Genomic DNA, 18,421 nt, shown 5'->3' on the forward strand with positions numbered 1-18,421 from the left:
CACCCACCTTGTATCAAGAGATGCAACGGCAGTTTCGAAAAATAAGGGACATAGGTCATATTTTGCTCGAGTGCGTGAGGTGTGTTTAACTTCATCCATTTCTTTTTTCTTTGGTAGTGGGTTAATTGGCCAAGCTCTCCTGCAGATCAAAGTTCACAATGGACCATCAAAAGAGATGCACTACGGCCAGAGCTCGACCCTTTCTTTTTTATAATACGCTTGCAATTAGGATACGGCATCCCTGCCGATTGCCGATTGGAGTGCTGTTTTTATCTTTTCGGCATCCCTGCCGATTGCCTTTGTCCTTAGAACAACTCTCGAAACAGAATTCTTGGTCAACTATGGCAGAATGCAATAAACAGAATACCATAACTATTGATACAAAATCCCAGAGAAACCATTGAAAGAGAAAATTAAAAACCCCCCCACAAAATCCATCTAATATCAATTACAAAACAAAGGAAAAGGATGTCAGACCCAATATCTTACATTACTTCCTTTTGTTCCTTTCTTCCCTTATAAACTTAACTGAAAACCGTTCAATCATCTCTCAGGGAAGCAAGTTCCTCCAAAACACCCCCCCATAGACCCCAAAGAATTACTTGTGCCTATATTATTCTCTTGCTGATGTATTCATTGCAGGGTCACAAATCTCATCTTAAAAAACAAAAACAAAAAATATCAAATGCAAGAGGGCAACAAGGAGGAAATGATTAAAAGACCCTATGATGCTCAAACTCTCAAAGCTCTATTGCTGCCTCTAGGATTGCACAGCCAGCCTCTGAAGGTGTTCAAAGAAAACTTGAAGACTCACATCATCGGTGAAAATCACATCCGACCCAGCAGTCATTTCGTGGGCGTTATTGTATGTGGCTGATGGGTTCAACTTTGCCAACAAGAACCTCGCCTGCTCATAATGCAAGAGAGAATAGAAACTGAGTTCTCTAAAAAAGCAATGATAGAGTATAATGCATAATCTCATGGCAGCCCAGTGCATGCAATAAAGGATCTAGAATTTTGTGGCGCGTCAGGAGAACAAGCATAGTAGATAACGTATCTAACACCAAATCAGAAATTTCTGGGACAATTGAGAAGTGACAATATGGCACAGTGTAAGTTATTAATTCGCGGATATGCGGAGAATTGAGGCAAAGACTACAAGGAATGTATGTCAAGCCAAAGCTTGTAACTTTGTCCATAGGCTGAATGTCCTCAAGCAAAAAAAGAAAATGATTGTTCGAAAGAAACACTAAGCTCATATGCAGTTTCGAAATAAGCTTGTAAGAAGTACTTTTAACAGTCTTTGGCTTGACAGAGAACAAGACGCACATAATGTCGAACATTAAGGCTACTATTTTTTTATCTTATGTCATAAGAATAAGCACAAGAAACAAAACGAAATGTTTTAGAATGAGGGACTGTAGCAAGGCAAAAGACGAAGTAGATAAAAGTGCTAACCTGTGATCCATGCTGATCACATACAACCAATCTGGGAACAGGAAACCGTTCACGAATGATCATCTGCGCATCATCATTAGGAGCTTGCAATAGTTGTGCAAATGCCTGTAAGTAGGAAAACACAGTCAGATGGAACATCGAGTTATGGCTTAACCAAAAGCAGCGCTAGGCAGCATGCTGTCCCAAAAGATTTTTCTTGAACTTTGGCCTAGATACCAACAGATCAAATCATATACTGTATATTTGTAGTGTTAAGTTATACAGAGGCAGCAGAACAGAGCAAAAAATCTCAATCAATGTCGCGATATATCTTACCATGTAAATTTAAGTCTTAAATAAAGTATGTGCTGAACAACAAGCATTTGGGGTTAATATTTACTCTACACACGGTTGAGCGGCACCATATCAGATTCCAGCAACACCACTTGAAAAAGAATTACACAAACATAAACATCAAGCAAAATTTTTTTATCAAAACCTTCACCATCGCATAAGTCTTTCCACTGTTTTATCAAATCAGGAACAAGACCAAATCAGGAAGACAGAGTCCGTCTTAGGTTCAAACCCAACACGAGGCACATTCACTAATAGAGCCATTTGAACACATCTCCCACCACATAACTATTCCCGGGTAAATGAAATAAACAAGAAAAAGCCCATACTTTGGTTTTACTTTCAACTCCAGCACAAGGTTACATCTTATCAAAACCATCTACCTGATTAGTACATCAAAAGCAGTCTGCTTCAGTCTGTCACTACCATTTTCATGCATTAGCTACGGAATCGACAGTATCTAAGCAGTGACATGGCTATTGGATAGTGGGCAATTCAGTTGATGAAGCTTCCATCAATTCTATCCTAAATAAGCTAAAATCAAGTCGGTTGACATATAACATAGGTTAATCAAGTTAAGAAAATCGGCAAACCAGGTAATTAAGTTTCCATTATAAAAACCTCGATTGACATTTCTAGAAATATTTGTATTATAGACAACCCAATTCGGGCAAATTAATCTGCCAGACTGCAAAAGCTAAATTTTAAGTGCTGTAGTTTATCCACCCTGACCAAAACAGGAAAAGTACAGCGGTAGTCTTCTTACTAAATAGTACAAAGGCTATATCTCCCATCTGACTTACAAAAGATGTTTGCTGAAGAAGCTAGTACCATAGGAATTCTAGCTTTTACAAATTTTAGGGGAACAGAAAAAAGTTTAGGTTTGTGTACGAGCATTCCAATACCCATTTGAATCACATTTTCAGAGAACCAACCTGGTGCTCCGGTTGATTCTGGTATCCCATGTTACGCCATTGAGCTATCGTCATTCCATGGAAAATGACAATGCTAAAGTACGAGTCTAGCAATAGAATACGATCAGCTGCTATGGAAGCTACATCCAGCAAAGCCGGCGCTGGTAATGAATTGAATGAATATGATATAAGTGACGGTTGAATCATGACTGCAGCATTAGCAATATTTTCACGGTTTAATAGCATCCGAAAGTAGGCAGTCTCATCTGGACTATTGTTGAAAACCTGCAAACCACACGAAGGCCTCTCCTTAATAAGATCTGTCAAACCAAAATCTTTCACTAAGAGACACACCAAGATTACCTGTACAAACTGCGACCGCCGTAGATTGAACAAAAATTGAGGAAACAATGAGAAACAAGGATTTAACATAAAGGATGTTGGATCATCCTTTCGATAGTCACCAAACTTGGAACAAACGCGAATAAGTTTCCTATCCAACCACCGAGTAGCATCAAATCCTTCCTGCTTTGATGAAAGGAAAAATTAGGAAAAGGATGACCAGAGACCAGGCAACGAGGAGCAGTTAAAAAACGATATTTGGTAAAATAAGTTCGGAAATTAGGGTCAATTGTCCAGCTGACAAGAAACAAGGAAAGGAACACCACCGAATCAGATTCTCATCACTCTTAACCTAATTTTTGCTCAATGAACTCATCATAGCATACATGATATGATTTTAATTTAAAAAGAACAGGAAACAAGCGTTCAGGAGAGTAAACACACTTAAGAGGCACATGAGTTTCTTTACCTCCGTCTCCATTTTGAAGGAAGCTATTCTTGCCATTACCACAGCAGCTGTCTCCTGATCAAAGCCTTGTACCAGGTCCTGGTAGCAGATATTTTTATATTAACGAAGGACAATATCCAAACAGTCAACTCTGACAATTAGACAAGAATAGTAGGAGGTCCACATAGAGCTGAAAGAAAAGAATACACACTAGACCTATTGTCATTAGTTCTTACACAGTCAGCTAAAGAAATTTGACTATTCAGGCTACCAAATCATGTCAGCACTCCGAATGCCGTTTCAATCAACATGAAAGTCAATTTTGTTCTCTCTTGCAATGAAATGAAAAAAGACTTGGATAGAAAGTGAGTAGATGGCAATTGCTCAAGACCTTACAGAAACACCAGCATCACGCAGTTGTGACCAGAAAAGAAAATTAGGTGACAATGGCACTTTCATAATGATAAGTTCGAAGTGGACAAATAGTACCATGAAAGTAACGTCCTCCAATTTCCACATCAAGGTAACTGTCAGAAGTATGTAGTACACATGAACAAAAGAGAAAATGGAGATGCATAATCTTCGTAGATGTGGAAGTTAGTGCAAGTAGTCACCATTGGCAAAACATGTTACTTGATTGGTCAATCAACTACAAGATCCACCAAAATCAATCAGCAAAAGATCAAGGGACTAATGGGGAATTTCATCAACAAAATTGATAAACAAAAATGTCACCTTGGCTTTCAAAATATTCATATTAAGTATAAGCACACACCTCAGAGCTGACAGAACTGTCTATCCATGTTCGAGTGACTGTTGTAACTCTAAGCATTGATTGACCTTCAGGGTTCTGATAACTACAATTAATACATCATACAAGTCCATCAAAGAGCGGAGGTTGCAACAGCATAAAAGGAGCAGAAATATTCAAGTTTCTCATCAAAATGAGTCACTCGTTATACCTTGTGAGGAACTGCAAATACAATTGTGGGTTTACAGTTCCAGGAGCAGCAGACCGTTCACTGGATGAAAGATCAAACAAGACAGTTAAGCAAGTACTCTTGTCAAGGCCACACATTTTCCACGCTGTAGTGCCACCCTCCCCAGTGACCGTGTCTGCGACAGCTGGTCCTTTCTGCAACGCACATAGAGCAACTCTCATTCTAATTAAATCTCATCCACATAATATACAATCTCATAAGCAACTTGGGAGGTACCCTACCTTCTCCAAAGAAGAGCAAGGTCCAAGGATACCCTCTATTTTGATGTCCTTGGAGCAGTTTATCTCAAGTATGCCACTGCAAAAGTAAAAGAAAAAAAAACTTGATATTTCGTTAATGTTTTGCATCTTGGCAATGCAACATGGTTAATCAATGGGACCATGACAGCATATTTTTCAAAACCAACACAAGATGGGAAATAATTTCCTGGCCACATGGATACACGTGCCCCAAGAAGATGTACACAGGAAGTACAGGCTACAATCACAAAAGCATTAGACACTCCGAAAGATTTCTTGTAGAAGTTAGGTATGTAGAACATAATATAGCCAAGGCTGGGATCTAGCTGCCACGATGGGTCCATGTTTTGAGCTTAGACTAACACCCTGAAAAAAAACTTTTCCTAAGCTATAAAGATTCATTCATGTTAGATACCAAAGGCACGGGAGAGAAAGCACCTTCAATGAATTAAAAGTCAGAGCCAAGTGTAATACCAAAACTCAGCAACTGACAAGGACAGATCAACACATAAAGGAGTAGGGACAATTGACCTCATTCATTTTACAAAAGTAACTGTGTAGTTTCATTTTAAAAAATTCTTTAATCAACACCCAATAAAAATCTCTAAAGTTGGTGATTTATGCAAGTTATTATATAATACTGAAATTTGCATGACCGAAGAGCACATAATAGATAGTTGTAAAATTATGAGCATTCAGTGGTTCCACACAAGAAGAATTTGCTTCTTATTAGCTTACCTAACCTTTTAGTGTAAGAATGTAAGTAACAATAATTGTTGAAATTCAATCAAGTGGATCGGTGCTAAATTAGCATGGAGTATGGCCCCACTGAGAAAAATTTCTGAATACGTCCCTAATGGATATACTTCTCCAATTCCTACTTGACAATAGAAGGAAAGCATTGGCTTGGAACCAGTAAAGTGATTAAGTCTTAACGTAATGGTTCTGCTCAAATATAAACAAATAAAAGAAATCAAAAGAAGAAGAATACAATAAGACACCACATATAAGCTAGAAAGTTGAATATATATGGTTGAACACCTAAAAACCACATACCACATCTATCATCTTTAGCAATAGAGAAACATATCATCTCCAAATGCACAAAGATTGCCGAAGGACTTGCAACAAACTTAGCTTGCACCAATCTCTAACAGGAAGCAACCACCATTAAAACTGAACAAAGAAGAGACATAAAAAAAAAAAAACTTACTTGAAGCAAAGTCCAAGAGATTGTTCCCCATCTTCAAATACACGTTTGAAAGAGTCCTTAAATACAGAATGACCAAAACTTTCTGCCAAAACAACCAGACCACCGGTTCTTTCAACCGCAACTTTCATTTCTGCAACCCCAACCTAACAAAGGCAGAAAATGGAAGCCATTATATTAAGAAAAAAAGTCAAGAATAAATGCGAAACCAGTCAGAAACTACTGGAGAATTTTTAGAAAGGCATCTGGTACTTTTATGGCGGTGCTCTCATTTTAGACAACATCCAGAGACATGCATATGTTCACAATTGCAATATCGCAATCTGAGCAAAACAGTGCAAAAAGCATTCTCAGAACAAAACATAACCACTAGAATCAACATAAGTGTTAATATGCCAATGTAAAACATCATTCTAGTTCTCAATCACACTGCCTCTGTTCAGTCTCAAGGAAAATAAAGCAAAGATAAAACCAAAACAATTTATTAGTTGATGCAACAGTGGCTGCTGAAATACTGCCCAGCCTTCACAAGTCCCTATTTGGCCACCGTTCTATCCATAATTTGAGTTTACAGCTCGATTTTTTGTAATACAATATCGTGGGTTGTGAACCAATTTGGTATCTCGACCCAAGAAAAGAAAAAGAAAAATACAAACTGAAATTTCCAAGTGATCTATCATGGAGACGGAGGGATGGGGCCAAAGCCAACCCGACCAGATAGTACACTTTTCAGGCCCCAGCTAGGTTAAGGATTTTTTTTTTTTTTAGTCTATCTAGGGTGTACTAAAGATTGTGATATAGGGTATAACTAGAGCTAAAGTTCAAAAACTTGACCGTATCACCTCCCCTGAATTTTTTAGCGACTTTTGGCTATCTCTCTCCATGAACATAGATCACATCAAGTGTACCAGGTAAATTTCATGTGTCTATTTTACTGTTATAAGTCATCACTTCACAACATTTGTGAGGTGAAAGGAACGCGCCAGCACTAGAGATGATGGTTCACCGCTATTTCCACAGTGGCCACTGTAACATTCTCCTGTACATAATGGATGAAGAAAATGTCACCTGCCCAATCAGTTTGATACCTTTATCTACCAGTATGTAGGTTCAAAAGCACAATCTCTACCTCCAATCAAATTTCTAGTTTTATTTTGGTGATGTTCATCATCCATTCTATGAAATTCTCTGAGGTGAAGCAAACCAAAAATCTTCACTCTTCAAGTTACTCGATTTTAAATTCACCTAAATCAACCCTTGCAGGGAAATTTATGAGACAATAAATCTCTTATTTTTTAGAATAAAGCCAATCTACAGGCACTTAGCGGCTACTTCTGACTTCCACTTAGGTTGACAACAATAGTAGCATACGTACACATAAGATGCACACAGGTTCTTTCTAAGTGGTAAATTTGTTAAATGGGCGCAAAAACTTGCATCTTAGCTCAATTTCATATACGGTCCTACACAACTAATCAAGGTTTATGATTAATGGACTCTTTATTGCTAGTCTATGGAGTGTATACTAGACCAAGGTTTGCTAAATCGTTGAACTTATGCATGGAGACATGTTTTCTGGAGAGTCTTATGTGACCTATTTAACTTTAGGGCAGGTCCTTGGCAATCCACAGCTATATTCAGAACTACACTCCAGATCAAGTGTCAGCGCCATGAGATTTGCATACCTTAGTTTGGCAACCCATGTGTGTACCAAAGATCATCGTTACACTTATCTCAGATAACCATTATATTTATTAACAGTGTATATTAGTATGTTTACTTGAAAATGTACATTAGACCAAGCATATCTGCATGTTGAACTTGCCAGCCTACTTACATATTCGGAAAGTTTCCATGTAGTTTACATAGTTATATAGTGCATCTAGAGTGCTGGGAATACAGAATATATACAGCATATAGCAAAGTTAAATTTCTGGACTGATTTAACTACTAGTCTATGGTTATTTCTATACATATGGCAGTGCATGCAAGGTTTGAATCATAGATTCATCCAAGTCTTACAGTGAGTGGCATGTAAGTCGACTTTGTTATGTCCACTGCAAAAATCTTTATGAACAGAAATAAGAATATGTTTTTGACCAAGTGCTTCGACTATTTTATAAGTCTGATGAATGTGACGGAGATCGCAGGAAAAACTGTATCATCCTGCTAATTGGAAGTACAATATGCGGTGTAAAGAGTCAATAATAAGATTGAACGCATAAAAGTACATGCATAAAGAGACAACAGAATGCATCCAGCAACAAAAAGGCTGACTGATATACCTGATCAAGGGCTGATGCGAAAAGATCTAAAACATGGCCCTGGCTGACCAGCTGCTTAGCAAGACTATCATAAAATTTGACTGCTTTCTTGAAATATGGTGCAGCATCTTTGTCAAGATCTTTATGTGAACGTACAGGATCTGATAAGTCTTTGGATACAATCTGTAAAATTCAGCATGATTAACCGATCTTCATTCAATACATGAATAATGATAAAGTAATACCAACTTCAGAGGAAAACCACTCAGAAGTAATCATCCCTCCTCTCGAGAATTCCGACCTCACCCCCCCCCCCCCCCCCCTCCCAAAAAAAACAAAAAATAAATCAACATATGAGGAAATTCTCATCACATAAGAGAACATGCTTAAGGTTAGGTATCCCCATATGCTCATACAACAAGTATTAAAACAAAATTTAAAAAACAAAACTCACCTATACTTATACAAAGAGCAAATATTTGTAGACTGAGTTTTAACAACTGCTACATGCAGACAGAAATCATCCTTTTTCCTTCAATCTATCTCAATCCATGTAAATCAAGGTGCATGCAACCATGGGATCTATTAATAACAAACGAAATATAATGTCGATGCTTACAGGAGACTGAAATACGTATTCGGCCAAAGAAATTAGATAAATCGATAAAATATCAGAACAGATCATTAATACAATCATAAACAGATTAAAATCAAGGATGAATCAAATAACTCTGATAATCAATCATGGACCTCATAGAAACTCAAAAGAATATAGGAAGGAGTAACGTGAGCAACATAAGAATTATCCAAACCATCAAGTCTCCAGAAAACAAGGAAATTCCACCCATCCCCAGAAGCCAATAAGCTCAAGTAAGTCTGGCTCTTATTTTCATCAGCAAATACTGACTGACAGAACTCGGCTTTCTTTTCTATACCTCTCGCCTCTCAAGCATCTAAACATGTACTGTGCAATAGGGTTAAATTGACTTGCTCTAATCACTTCACAAGGATCTACTACAGCAATATCTTGAAGCAAAGACAACAAGTGCTGGGGAAAAACAAAGCTGAATGAACTCACCGTGCCCGGTCCTTCAGTGCATGGTCCTCCAACCAAAGCAATTATCCGAGCTCCAGTCCCAGGGAGACAAGCCCCAACTAATCCGGCTGCAACGCTCAATGCAACTCCCGTGCAGCGCGCCGCCCGATTACCTGGCGCAACAGGCCACTGATCCGTCTGCAATTCATCCAACAACTGCAAAACAAGCACCAAACTCAATCAATCAATCAATCAACCAATAAATGATTCGCCCATAATTCCGACTGCCAAAGCACCAAAAGAACGCACCGAATTGAGCGTGTACTCGCACTCGGACGCAGGCAACAAGAACCGGGTAACAACGGAACCTCCTGGGTACCCGTTTTGCACCATCCCCTTCTGGAAACCAGGGCCCCCGACCCGACTACGCGCAGAAACGCCCAGACCCAGCTGCTCCAGGACCTGCTCCTTCGCGATCTCCTTACTACCTCGAAAGACATAAACTTTAGACATCTCGGAGAACCCCAACTCGTGGACCTGGACCTGCGTCCCGAAGGAGACGAACCCGACGAGGGCGTTCTCCGGCAGCAACCCGATCGCCTGCTTGAGGGCCGACTTGGCGAAGCCCAATTCCTCCTCGATCATGCAGGTGTCGAGGACGAAGATGAAGACGGGGGAGGCATGGGAGTGCGGATCGCCGGGGTTGTTGGGGGTCATGGAGGGGAGAGAGTACTGAATTGTGCCGTACTGGGGGTAGAGCTCGCCGGGGAGGTTGGTGTCGGAGATGGCGGCGTAGTGCGGGGGGAAGTGGTTGCGCTGGTAGCAGAAGGGGCAGATCCAGATCTTGGCGGCGAAGTCGACGCGGGAGAAGGGGTTGAGGACGGCGGAGCAGGTCTTGCAGCGGAGCGGAGCGTAGGGGAGGGTGGGGATGTCCGGGTGGGGACGGAGCGGGGCGATGCAGGCGGCGAGCGGGATCACGCACTTGCTGGCCTCCACCTTGGTGCGGGGCCACACGTTCCAGCTCATGCGGACGCCGTCGATGCTGCTCTCGGGATCCATGCTCGACATCTCCGCAGACATGGTGTGTGTGTCTCTCTCCCTGAGGTTTCCGGGGGGGATTCCCAGATGTCGAGATCGAACGCGGTCGAATTTGATCTCCCTACGTCGTCAATCCGATCTCGATCTCGGTCGTGATGGCGGCGGCGACGGCGGCGGCGGCGGCGGCGGCGACGGCGGCGATCGCGATCTCTCTCCCGGAATGGGTGGGTTGGGGGGAGGTTTTTGGTTGATTTTTGCTGGGGGATTTCGGTTTAGGGGGGAGGAAAAATTAAAGAATTTTGGGGCTAACGACGACTGGGGCGGAGCAGTCCCGGAGGAAGAAGACGAGACGCCGAGTTTTTTTTTTGGTCAGAAACGAGACGCCGAGTTGGCCTTGGGCTTTATTTGTGAATTGCCCAAAAGCTGCCCTTCCCGTTCGTTGATATTTGGTTTGTTTAGACTAAAGTCCTCAAAACTTATCAGAAAAGTATAATTGAGTCTTAAAATTTATAAAAAATTACAATAAAGTCATAGAATTTATCAAATTGATTAAATCAAATTCTAAAATTTAACATCGTCAAACTTACTAAGGCCACGAATGATAATATTTCTGTTCCAGAAATCAATTTCTGGCCAGAAATATATTTTTATATTTCTATTCCCTATATGAGTTTCTGAGCAAAAATGCGCATTTGATAACAACGCAAAATTTCTGTTTCGAAAATAGAAATTTCGTTTGATAATGACACAAAATTTCTCCTTTTTCGAGCTGCCGGGTGGCAACGGGGGGCGGAGGACGGTGGCCAGCCGCGGCGTAGGACAGCGGCCAGGCGGGAGACGTTCGGCGGGCGGCGTCGAGCGGCGGTCGGCGTCAAGCGGCGGAGCATGGCGGCGAGCGGCGGAGCATGGCGGCGAGCGGCGAAGCATGGCTGCTGACGGTGGATCACGGCAGCGGGGAGCGGCGGCCGGTGGCGGGAGGCAACCGGTGGTGGGTGGCCGCCGGCGTTAGGTGGCCGCCGACGATCGGCGGAGGGTAGCCGGCGCCGGGTGGTGGTCAGCATCGGGCGACGGAGGACGGTGGCTGGCGGTGGAGGACGGTGGCCGATGGTGGGTGGCGGCCGACGTAGGGCGGCGGAGGATGGTGGTCGGCGGGAAGAGGCATCAGGTGGTGGACGGTGGCCAGTGGGCGGTGGCTGGTGGCTTCCGAGTGACCGTCAGGTGGCGGCAAAGGACGGCAGGAGGTGGCGGTGGGCGGGTTGCGGCTGGCGTTGGGCAACGAAGGATGGTGGTAGGAGGAGGCGGTCGGCAAAGAACATCGGTGGGAGGCGGCCGGTGGCCTACGACGGGTGGCGGCCAGTGGCTGACGGCTAGAGGCAGCCAACGGTGGCAGGCGGTCGACGATGGCAGGAGGCAGCCGGCGACAAGGGGGTGGCCGGCTAGTAGCGAGGGCGAGCGATGAGAAGAGTTTCATTTTCTCATTTTTGTTCCAGAAATAGAAAAGTAGATTTTTTTTACTTCTGATTTCTGTTCCAAACCTATTTCTAGAATAGAAATTTATTCCAGAAATAAAAAAATGAAATTGCATTACCAAACAGATTTCTGTTCCAAACCTGTTTATGGGAACAGAAAAGTAGAAAAATAGAAAAACAGAAATGATTTCATGTGCGCCCTAATTGGTTGCCGACCCTCGCCTAGACCCGGCCGAGGGCCGCCACTAGCTAGGCGAGGGCCTACGGTCGGTGGGGGTCGCCGGCCCCTCCTGGCGATGGCGGGGCGGCAACGGCGAGGGCTTCTAGCCCTCTCCACCTATCCTATTCCTCTTTTTTTTTTTTTTTAGCTTATGTTGACACTTAAATTTTGGCGATCCAGTCAGTCATTCGTTGCATAAAAAATTAGAGATCAATCCCGGTCCCTAGACAAAAAAAATTAGTTAAATTTTATATAGATTAGGATTATTTGCATTAGTAAATAGGTCCATATAATTGCATTTGCATTGGACCGACGGCGAGTGGACTCAAGTGAATGGTTTGAGCTTCAAGGGACCAAGTGCGCGGTGGCTAAAATCACGTGCGTCAAGTCAGGAAAATCTAATGAAAATTCAAGACAATAAAGATATTAGCTATCACATGGCCGATAAAAAATAAAAGATAATCTTTGGGGTATATGTGCGTACATGGTTATATCAATTTTGATTGGGAAAATTCGGTCAATATTGAACGAAAGGAAGAAAGAGATTCGGCCATGAGGGGAGCATTTGGGCGTGTATATATGCACGGTCCGGAAAGAAGCAAAAGGAAACAAGGAAACTGTGATATTCTTGAAGGTGGCCCCACGATCTCTAGAATATTGGCAGCATACTAGAAAAGAGAGTATAAATAGAGGGGCTCTTTCACAAGACAAGGGGGAAGAGGCCACACATATTGAATACACGGCCAAAGAGAGAGAGAGAGATCGGGAGTGGGAGCCGAGAGAGAACGCAAAGTTCTTCAGAATTGAAGATGGTGAGTGAACGGTGGTCTTTGGGGTCCTCTTCGTGAGTGCAGTTTGACTATCCTCATGCCTGAAGATGGTTCAACACACAAAGGAGACCAATACCCAAAGCGAGGAAGCAAAGCTCTGATTTTTGGTTTGGCTCGTCCAGTCCTTGCTTAGCAGCGCCATATCGACGTGCTCCTCAACGACCAGCAGCTTCCATCTACCACAAGGCATTTTTCCAGTACACAACCGACGACCATTGTCTAGCTTGAACCTGATCAACTACGATACTGCTGCTGCACCGAAAACTCCATCCGCGACGCCACTTGCCGAGCCTTGCATCGACGACGTTGCTTCCCAGTCCAATCCATACGTCCTTTCTGGCGTGCTTGTCTTGTTGCAGCGTTCCTGGTGCTTTCCTTGGCGTCTCATACACATCCGGCCGTGTTACAGCTTCTTATTGGCATGATAACACCTCAAGCAACACACATATAATTCCTTCAATTGTTCTTTTACACGTGTAGTGCAAGAAGTTTTTCTTGTGCAGGTGCTTTGGTGTTTGAGAACGCCTACAGTATTGTTTTGTTCTCATTGCCAATTAATCATCGCTAGTCGTATCCTCATCATGGACACTTTGCCGAGACCATCATTCGTCAAGCATTACTGAAAGCCCCACCGCAATCCGAGCCATCCCGTCAAGTTCGAAATTGAAAACACTATCCAGGTGGTATTATGAATTAGGTAAGAATCTTCATTAATTCAATTTTCGTATATTTTGTTGCCTAATTTGTGAAATTGCAGTATTATTTGAATCTTCAAATATTATTCATATCCCTGAAATCCTCAGATAGATTTAAATTAGGAATTATTTCCTAATTTCATAACGTGCTATGGTCGTCAATTCAATCTCCCGGCCGAGATATGATTCGCGACCGCACGGAAAATCGTCAATCCAATCTCCCGCCCGAGATATGATTCGCGCGTGATTCTACAAAAATTGGCCAATCTAATCCTCGTGCCTAGGATACGATTCATCAATCTATTTCCAAAACTAGATGGATATTGATAAAATCTTGTGTGATTCGATGCCGTGTTTGACGTGGATATGATTTCTTTCTATCTTTGTTTTATTTGAATTGATTGTCTTTCCATATAAAAAAATCCAAAAAGATTAGATACTATTGAAGTATATGATTTTAAAGGTAGATTGCATGTTAGAGAATTTAATTAATTTCGAATTTCATAGAAAATTACAAAAAATACCGTCTGCGTGTCATATAGTTTAGATTGCATCATGCTTGCATGTCATCTTGTCACGTCATTCATAACTTAACATGTGTCATTGTTTGCATGTCATTATTGCATGTTTGGTTCATGAAATTGTGTGTCATGCTAAAATAGTTACATATTAATTTTGCTTGTCATTAGAAATTCATGTCTAGGTTCGTTGCGTGCCATATTAGAGATAGTCCTTTTAATCGTCATTAGAGTTAGGACATTTACGTAATCGTATGTCGCGTGTTATGTTAGATTAGTAGTATGCATTGCATATAGTTTAATTTCCACTAAATAAGAGAAAATTCCAAAAAATGCATTGAGTGAAATTGCGTGTTAATTAAAAATTATATTATGATTGTTAATGTGATTTTCTAACTAACATTGCAGATGCTTTCGTTGCTTTGACATAAGTCCCTATCTTGCAATTTATTTATTGCTTTGCATTATTGAGTGTTATATTATTGATTGTGCACCCGCATGATCACCTCGCATGTTAATGTATAGGTTTAAAATCAATCCAAGCTGCCTGCAAATTTTTTTTGAAATAAAAGAGAAAAGATACCGAAAAGGCATTAGAGTAATCTAGTATAACCAAGTCCCCGAATCCATAATCTCTTATTCGTAGGAGTAAAAAATTCACCCGATACTTTACTTGGGTTTCTAATCGACTCACCAAAAAAATAGATTAGTGGCGACTCCTGATTGAAATAATTTGCATATTAAGAACTTAAATCCAAAGTCGTGAATTGGTAGGGCTTAGGAGGGCCCGAGTTAGACTTAGGCTTAGTAATCCATTAGCCGAATCCCTAGGTGGTGCACTGCAGGAGGTAATGTCGCAACAGCTTATTTCTAAAATTTAATTTAAATAAAATTAATATTAAAATAATAAAAAAAGTCATGTCATCTCCACATAGGATAGAAAAAATAATTAAAAATCGCATCAGTATTTTCCGTTAGCCAAATTGGACAGTGCTAACTTTAGGACTCAATTGATCCAATTTGACAAGTTTTAAGATTTAATTGTATTTTTTGTAAGTTTTAAGACTCAATTGCACTTTTATAACAAGTTTTAGATCTTCTAGTGAACATATCCCTTGATATTATAATTTACTTGTTTTGTAGAAAAGTTAATGATTGTTAAAATATGCTTTTCCACACTGAGCCCTTTTCTCTGGCTTAAAAAAGATAGCAATAAGTGTATTAGGGTGCGCATGAATACCATTCTGTGCCCGGGCGCTATTTCTGAACAGAAATGATTTTTTTTTTATTCTGTGCCCGGAAACAATTTCTGAGTATTTGAAGGCGTTTGATAAATGTCCAAAATTTCTATTCCTAGAGTAGAAAAGAACAGAAATGCGTTTGGTAACTACATAAAATTTCTGTTCCCAAATAATATTTTAATAATATTTTGAATTGTTTAAATTTTTTTTTTCTTTTTACTTTCTTCTTTGGCCATGGCCGGTCGCGCGACCGGCCACAGAGGCCGGCGAGGGCGTCACGGACCTCGCCGGCCGCCGGCGGAGGCGAGGGTCGCCCTCGCCGGCGAGGCGAGGCGGACCCTCGCCCGAGACGGCGAGGCTCGGCCTCGCCCGGATCCGGCGAGGCCGAGCCTCGCCGAGCCGACCTCGCCGTGGGTCGCGACGGCGAGGCTCGGCCTAGCCCAGATCCGGCGAGGCCGAGCCTCGCCGTCGCGACCCACGGCGGCCGACCTCGCCGTGGGTCGCGACGGCAGCGAGGCTCGGCCTCGCCGGATCCGGCGAGGCCGAGCCTCGTCGTCTGCGGGCGAGGCCGATCTCGCCGTCGCGACCGACGGTGAGGCTCGGCCTCGCTCGATCGGGCGAGGCCGCCTCGCCCGGGCGGCGAGGGTCCGCCCTCGCCCTCGCCCGGCGAGGGCTACGCTCGCCTTCGCCGGCGGCCGGCGAGGGCCGTGACGCCCTCGCCGGCCCTGGGGTGGCCGGTCGCACGCCGCCGGCAACCGGCAGCCGGCTCAGCCTTGGAACAACACACAAAATAAGAAATGAAAAAAAAGAAAAAAAACTGATTCTCAAAATTGTGCCGAGAAACAAGAAGCAACTTTTTTTTACTTCTTGTTTCTCTTCCAAAACTGTTTCTCGGCACAAATTTTTGCAAAAATGTGCCGAGGAACAAAAAGTTTACCAAACGCATTTCTGTTCCCAAACTATTTCTGGGAACAAAAGAACAGAAATTTTCACTATTTGGCACGTTACCAAACGGGCCCTTAGAAGTCCTAAATATTATCACGAAAGTGTGATTAAGTTTTAAAATTATCAAAAAGTATCAAGTTATTTGATTAACACCGTCAGCTAAACTAACAGAAAATACAAATGTGGTATTTTTTATTATCTTTTCTTCAAATTTTATTTAAATTAAAATAAAAAATGTTGAAATTTTATTTTTGAAAAAACCAAACTGAAAAAAGAGAGAGAGATAGAGAGAATGGCAAGGCCCTTGCCAGTGGGGCGATGTGGCCGGCCTTGGGTGAGGGTGGCAAGCCGTAGCCTAGGGTAGGTGAGTGAGGACTGGCCATCCTCGCCCGAGGAGAAAATCCCTTATAATGTTTTGAAAATTACAAAACAATCAAAAGTTACTAATGTCTTTAATGATTGAGTAATCATATGAAAGATGTACAAGCCGGTGACGGTGTCCTAATAGGATGGTGAAAACTGACATTCGTAATGCAAATGACTGAACATCATCAGACAAAGATGACGATGACGAGGAGATGCACATAGTGAGGAGTTTTTCTTTGATTGACAGAACAATCAATTTGAATCTGTTGAGCTAATTTTCCGCAGCTCAACCAGGCTCTTCTCCATCTATTCACCTATTACAACAAACGAATATGAAACTGTCAATCTGTTTGTGCCGATCCATCCCCATCACTCCAGTTCCTCGTACAAAGCTTGCGACTTGGGGGCGAAAAGATTCCGCACTTGGCTTCAAGGAAAAGTCATGTTACCGAGCTTCAACTCAAGGTGGTCGAGCTGTTCTTATTGATAGGTTTTGGCAAGCGATCAAGAGCTTCACTCAGAGTCTCAGACAATGAGTATTCAAGAACCTTAAAAAGAAGTAAAAGCTCTCACTGCGTAAATGTAAATGTGCCGACACATCTTTATAGCCTAGACGCACATTTTCGGCGTTCTTGAGTATGGAAACATTACCACCAAATCGAAGATTGAGAAAGCAGCCTGTGGAAAATTTTTCTTCTAGTGACGGTGCAGGCAATAGTTAATCCACATTTTACGGAAAATAACCTCTAGGTGAAAGTTTATTCTCAAAAACATGTAGCATATTAAAGAATTCTGCCCACAAATTTTGTACAATAAGGCTTCGTCATTTGATCACACGATCGTTTCTTCTGTTGATGGGCGTTACTGGACTCCCAACAATGCAATACATTACAGATGCTGTCAGTCTATTCCCGCTACATAACAAAGATTTATGTAAATGTTAAGTCCACAGGGACAAGATCAATAAAAAATTGACTTCAACATTGCCCACCCACGGAGGTAGAAAGAACCCAGAATGCTTCCCAATCACAGTTACAATTGATACAAGAATGAGAGACAAGACTTGATAGCAAAATTGCCTGTCCGCCTCAGAGATGGTGCTTTAAGACCTAACTCCGCAGTACTCTCCCCGACCAAACTCGCTAGAGGGATGTCAAAAAAATGAACTTGGAGTAGAATCACATGATAGAAAAGTGACCTGCCTTCCAGGACATTTTAAAACCTTCTGAGATATCGGGAATAATGTTTGTCGGCAAACAAACATCAGACTAGCCTCGTCAGTTTCCATCTCAGAGAAGCTGTTGAAATTGCATGCGTTTTGTTTTCTCCACGCCACAATCCCCCAAACAAGTAGTGTTCACACGGCGACGACCAAAGACTGAAAGCAGTTCACATTAAACATGGCAAAGTTATTGAGAAGAACCCAAAAACTTTCCGGGGAGCTCAGAAATATGAATTCATATTATATGGGAGCATTAGCACAGCAAGAGAGCTGCTACCTTCAGATAACTTCAATGGTTCTCTATGTCACCTTCAAGATTTCATGGAAGGCCTCTTGAGGTATATCAACCGAACCAACATGTTTCATTCTCTTCTTTCCTTCCTTTTACTTCTCCAAAAGCTTTCTCCTCCGCGTAACATCCCCACCAAAACACTTGGCAAGAACGTTCTTTCTCATGGCAGATATCCTATACACAAATACACGCACTACATTAATCAAAGACCACTCAAGAACAATGTCTTTTAACTACTTGCACATCAAAATTTAGTAAGAGCTAGAAAATTCAGACAGCTTTAGCTGGAGGCAGGGCAGGGACAAACCGACGATATAATCTTAGAGGGGGCAAAGTACTA

The 18,421-nt window shown here is 42.0% G+C and overlaps 1 protein-coding gene across 1 annotated transcript; it reads right to left on the reverse strand.

Moving 5' to 3' along the window:
* Positions 1-350: 350 nt before the first annotated feature.
* Positions 351-10,467, reverse strand: LOC115676841 (protein transport protein SEC23 E-like). Its single transcript, XM_056305161.1, has 12 exons — positions 9,555-10,467; positions 9,288-9,461; positions 8,231-8,392; positions 5,949-6,091; positions 4,718-4,793; positions 4,458-4,630; positions 4,271-4,352; positions 3,517-3,594; positions 3,069-3,230; positions 2,727-2,990; positions 1,459-1,563; positions 351-907 (listed from the first exon to the last, which is right to left on the reverse strand). Exons 1-12 carry the CDS (start codon positions 10,323-10,325, stop codon positions 761-763), a joined length of 2,337 nt encoding a protein of 778 aa, XP_056161136.1. The 5' UTR covers positions 10,326-10,467; the 3' UTR covers positions 351-760.
* Between the last annotated feature and the right edge of the window lie 7,954 nt (positions 10,468-18,421).

The sequence above is a fragment of the Syzygium oleosum genome, unplaced genomic scaffold, assembly GCF_021117445.2.
Source record: "Syzygium oleosum isolate NSW1041296 unplaced genomic scaffold, Sole_v2.1 Sole_v2.35, whole genome shotgun sequence".
Taxonomy (NCBI): domain Eukaryota; kingdom Viridiplantae; phylum Streptophyta; class Magnoliopsida; order Myrtales; family Myrtaceae; genus Syzygium; species Syzygium oleosum.

Bases quoted from the DNA above. Each gene is read 5' to 3' on its own strand.
- LOC115676841 (XM_056305161.1), bottom strand. From the start codon at position 10,325: ATGTCTGCGGAGATGTCGAGCATGGATCCCGAGAGCAGCATCGACGGC. The intron at 8,393-9,287 runs GTGAGTTCATTC...TGAATTTTACAG, and splicing joins GCACTGAAGGACCGGGCACG to ATTGTATCCAAAGACTTATC. The intron at 1,564-2,726 runs GTTGGTTCTCTG...TCCTACTTACAG, and splicing joins AGAATCAACCGGAGCACCAG to GCATTTGCACAACTATTGCA.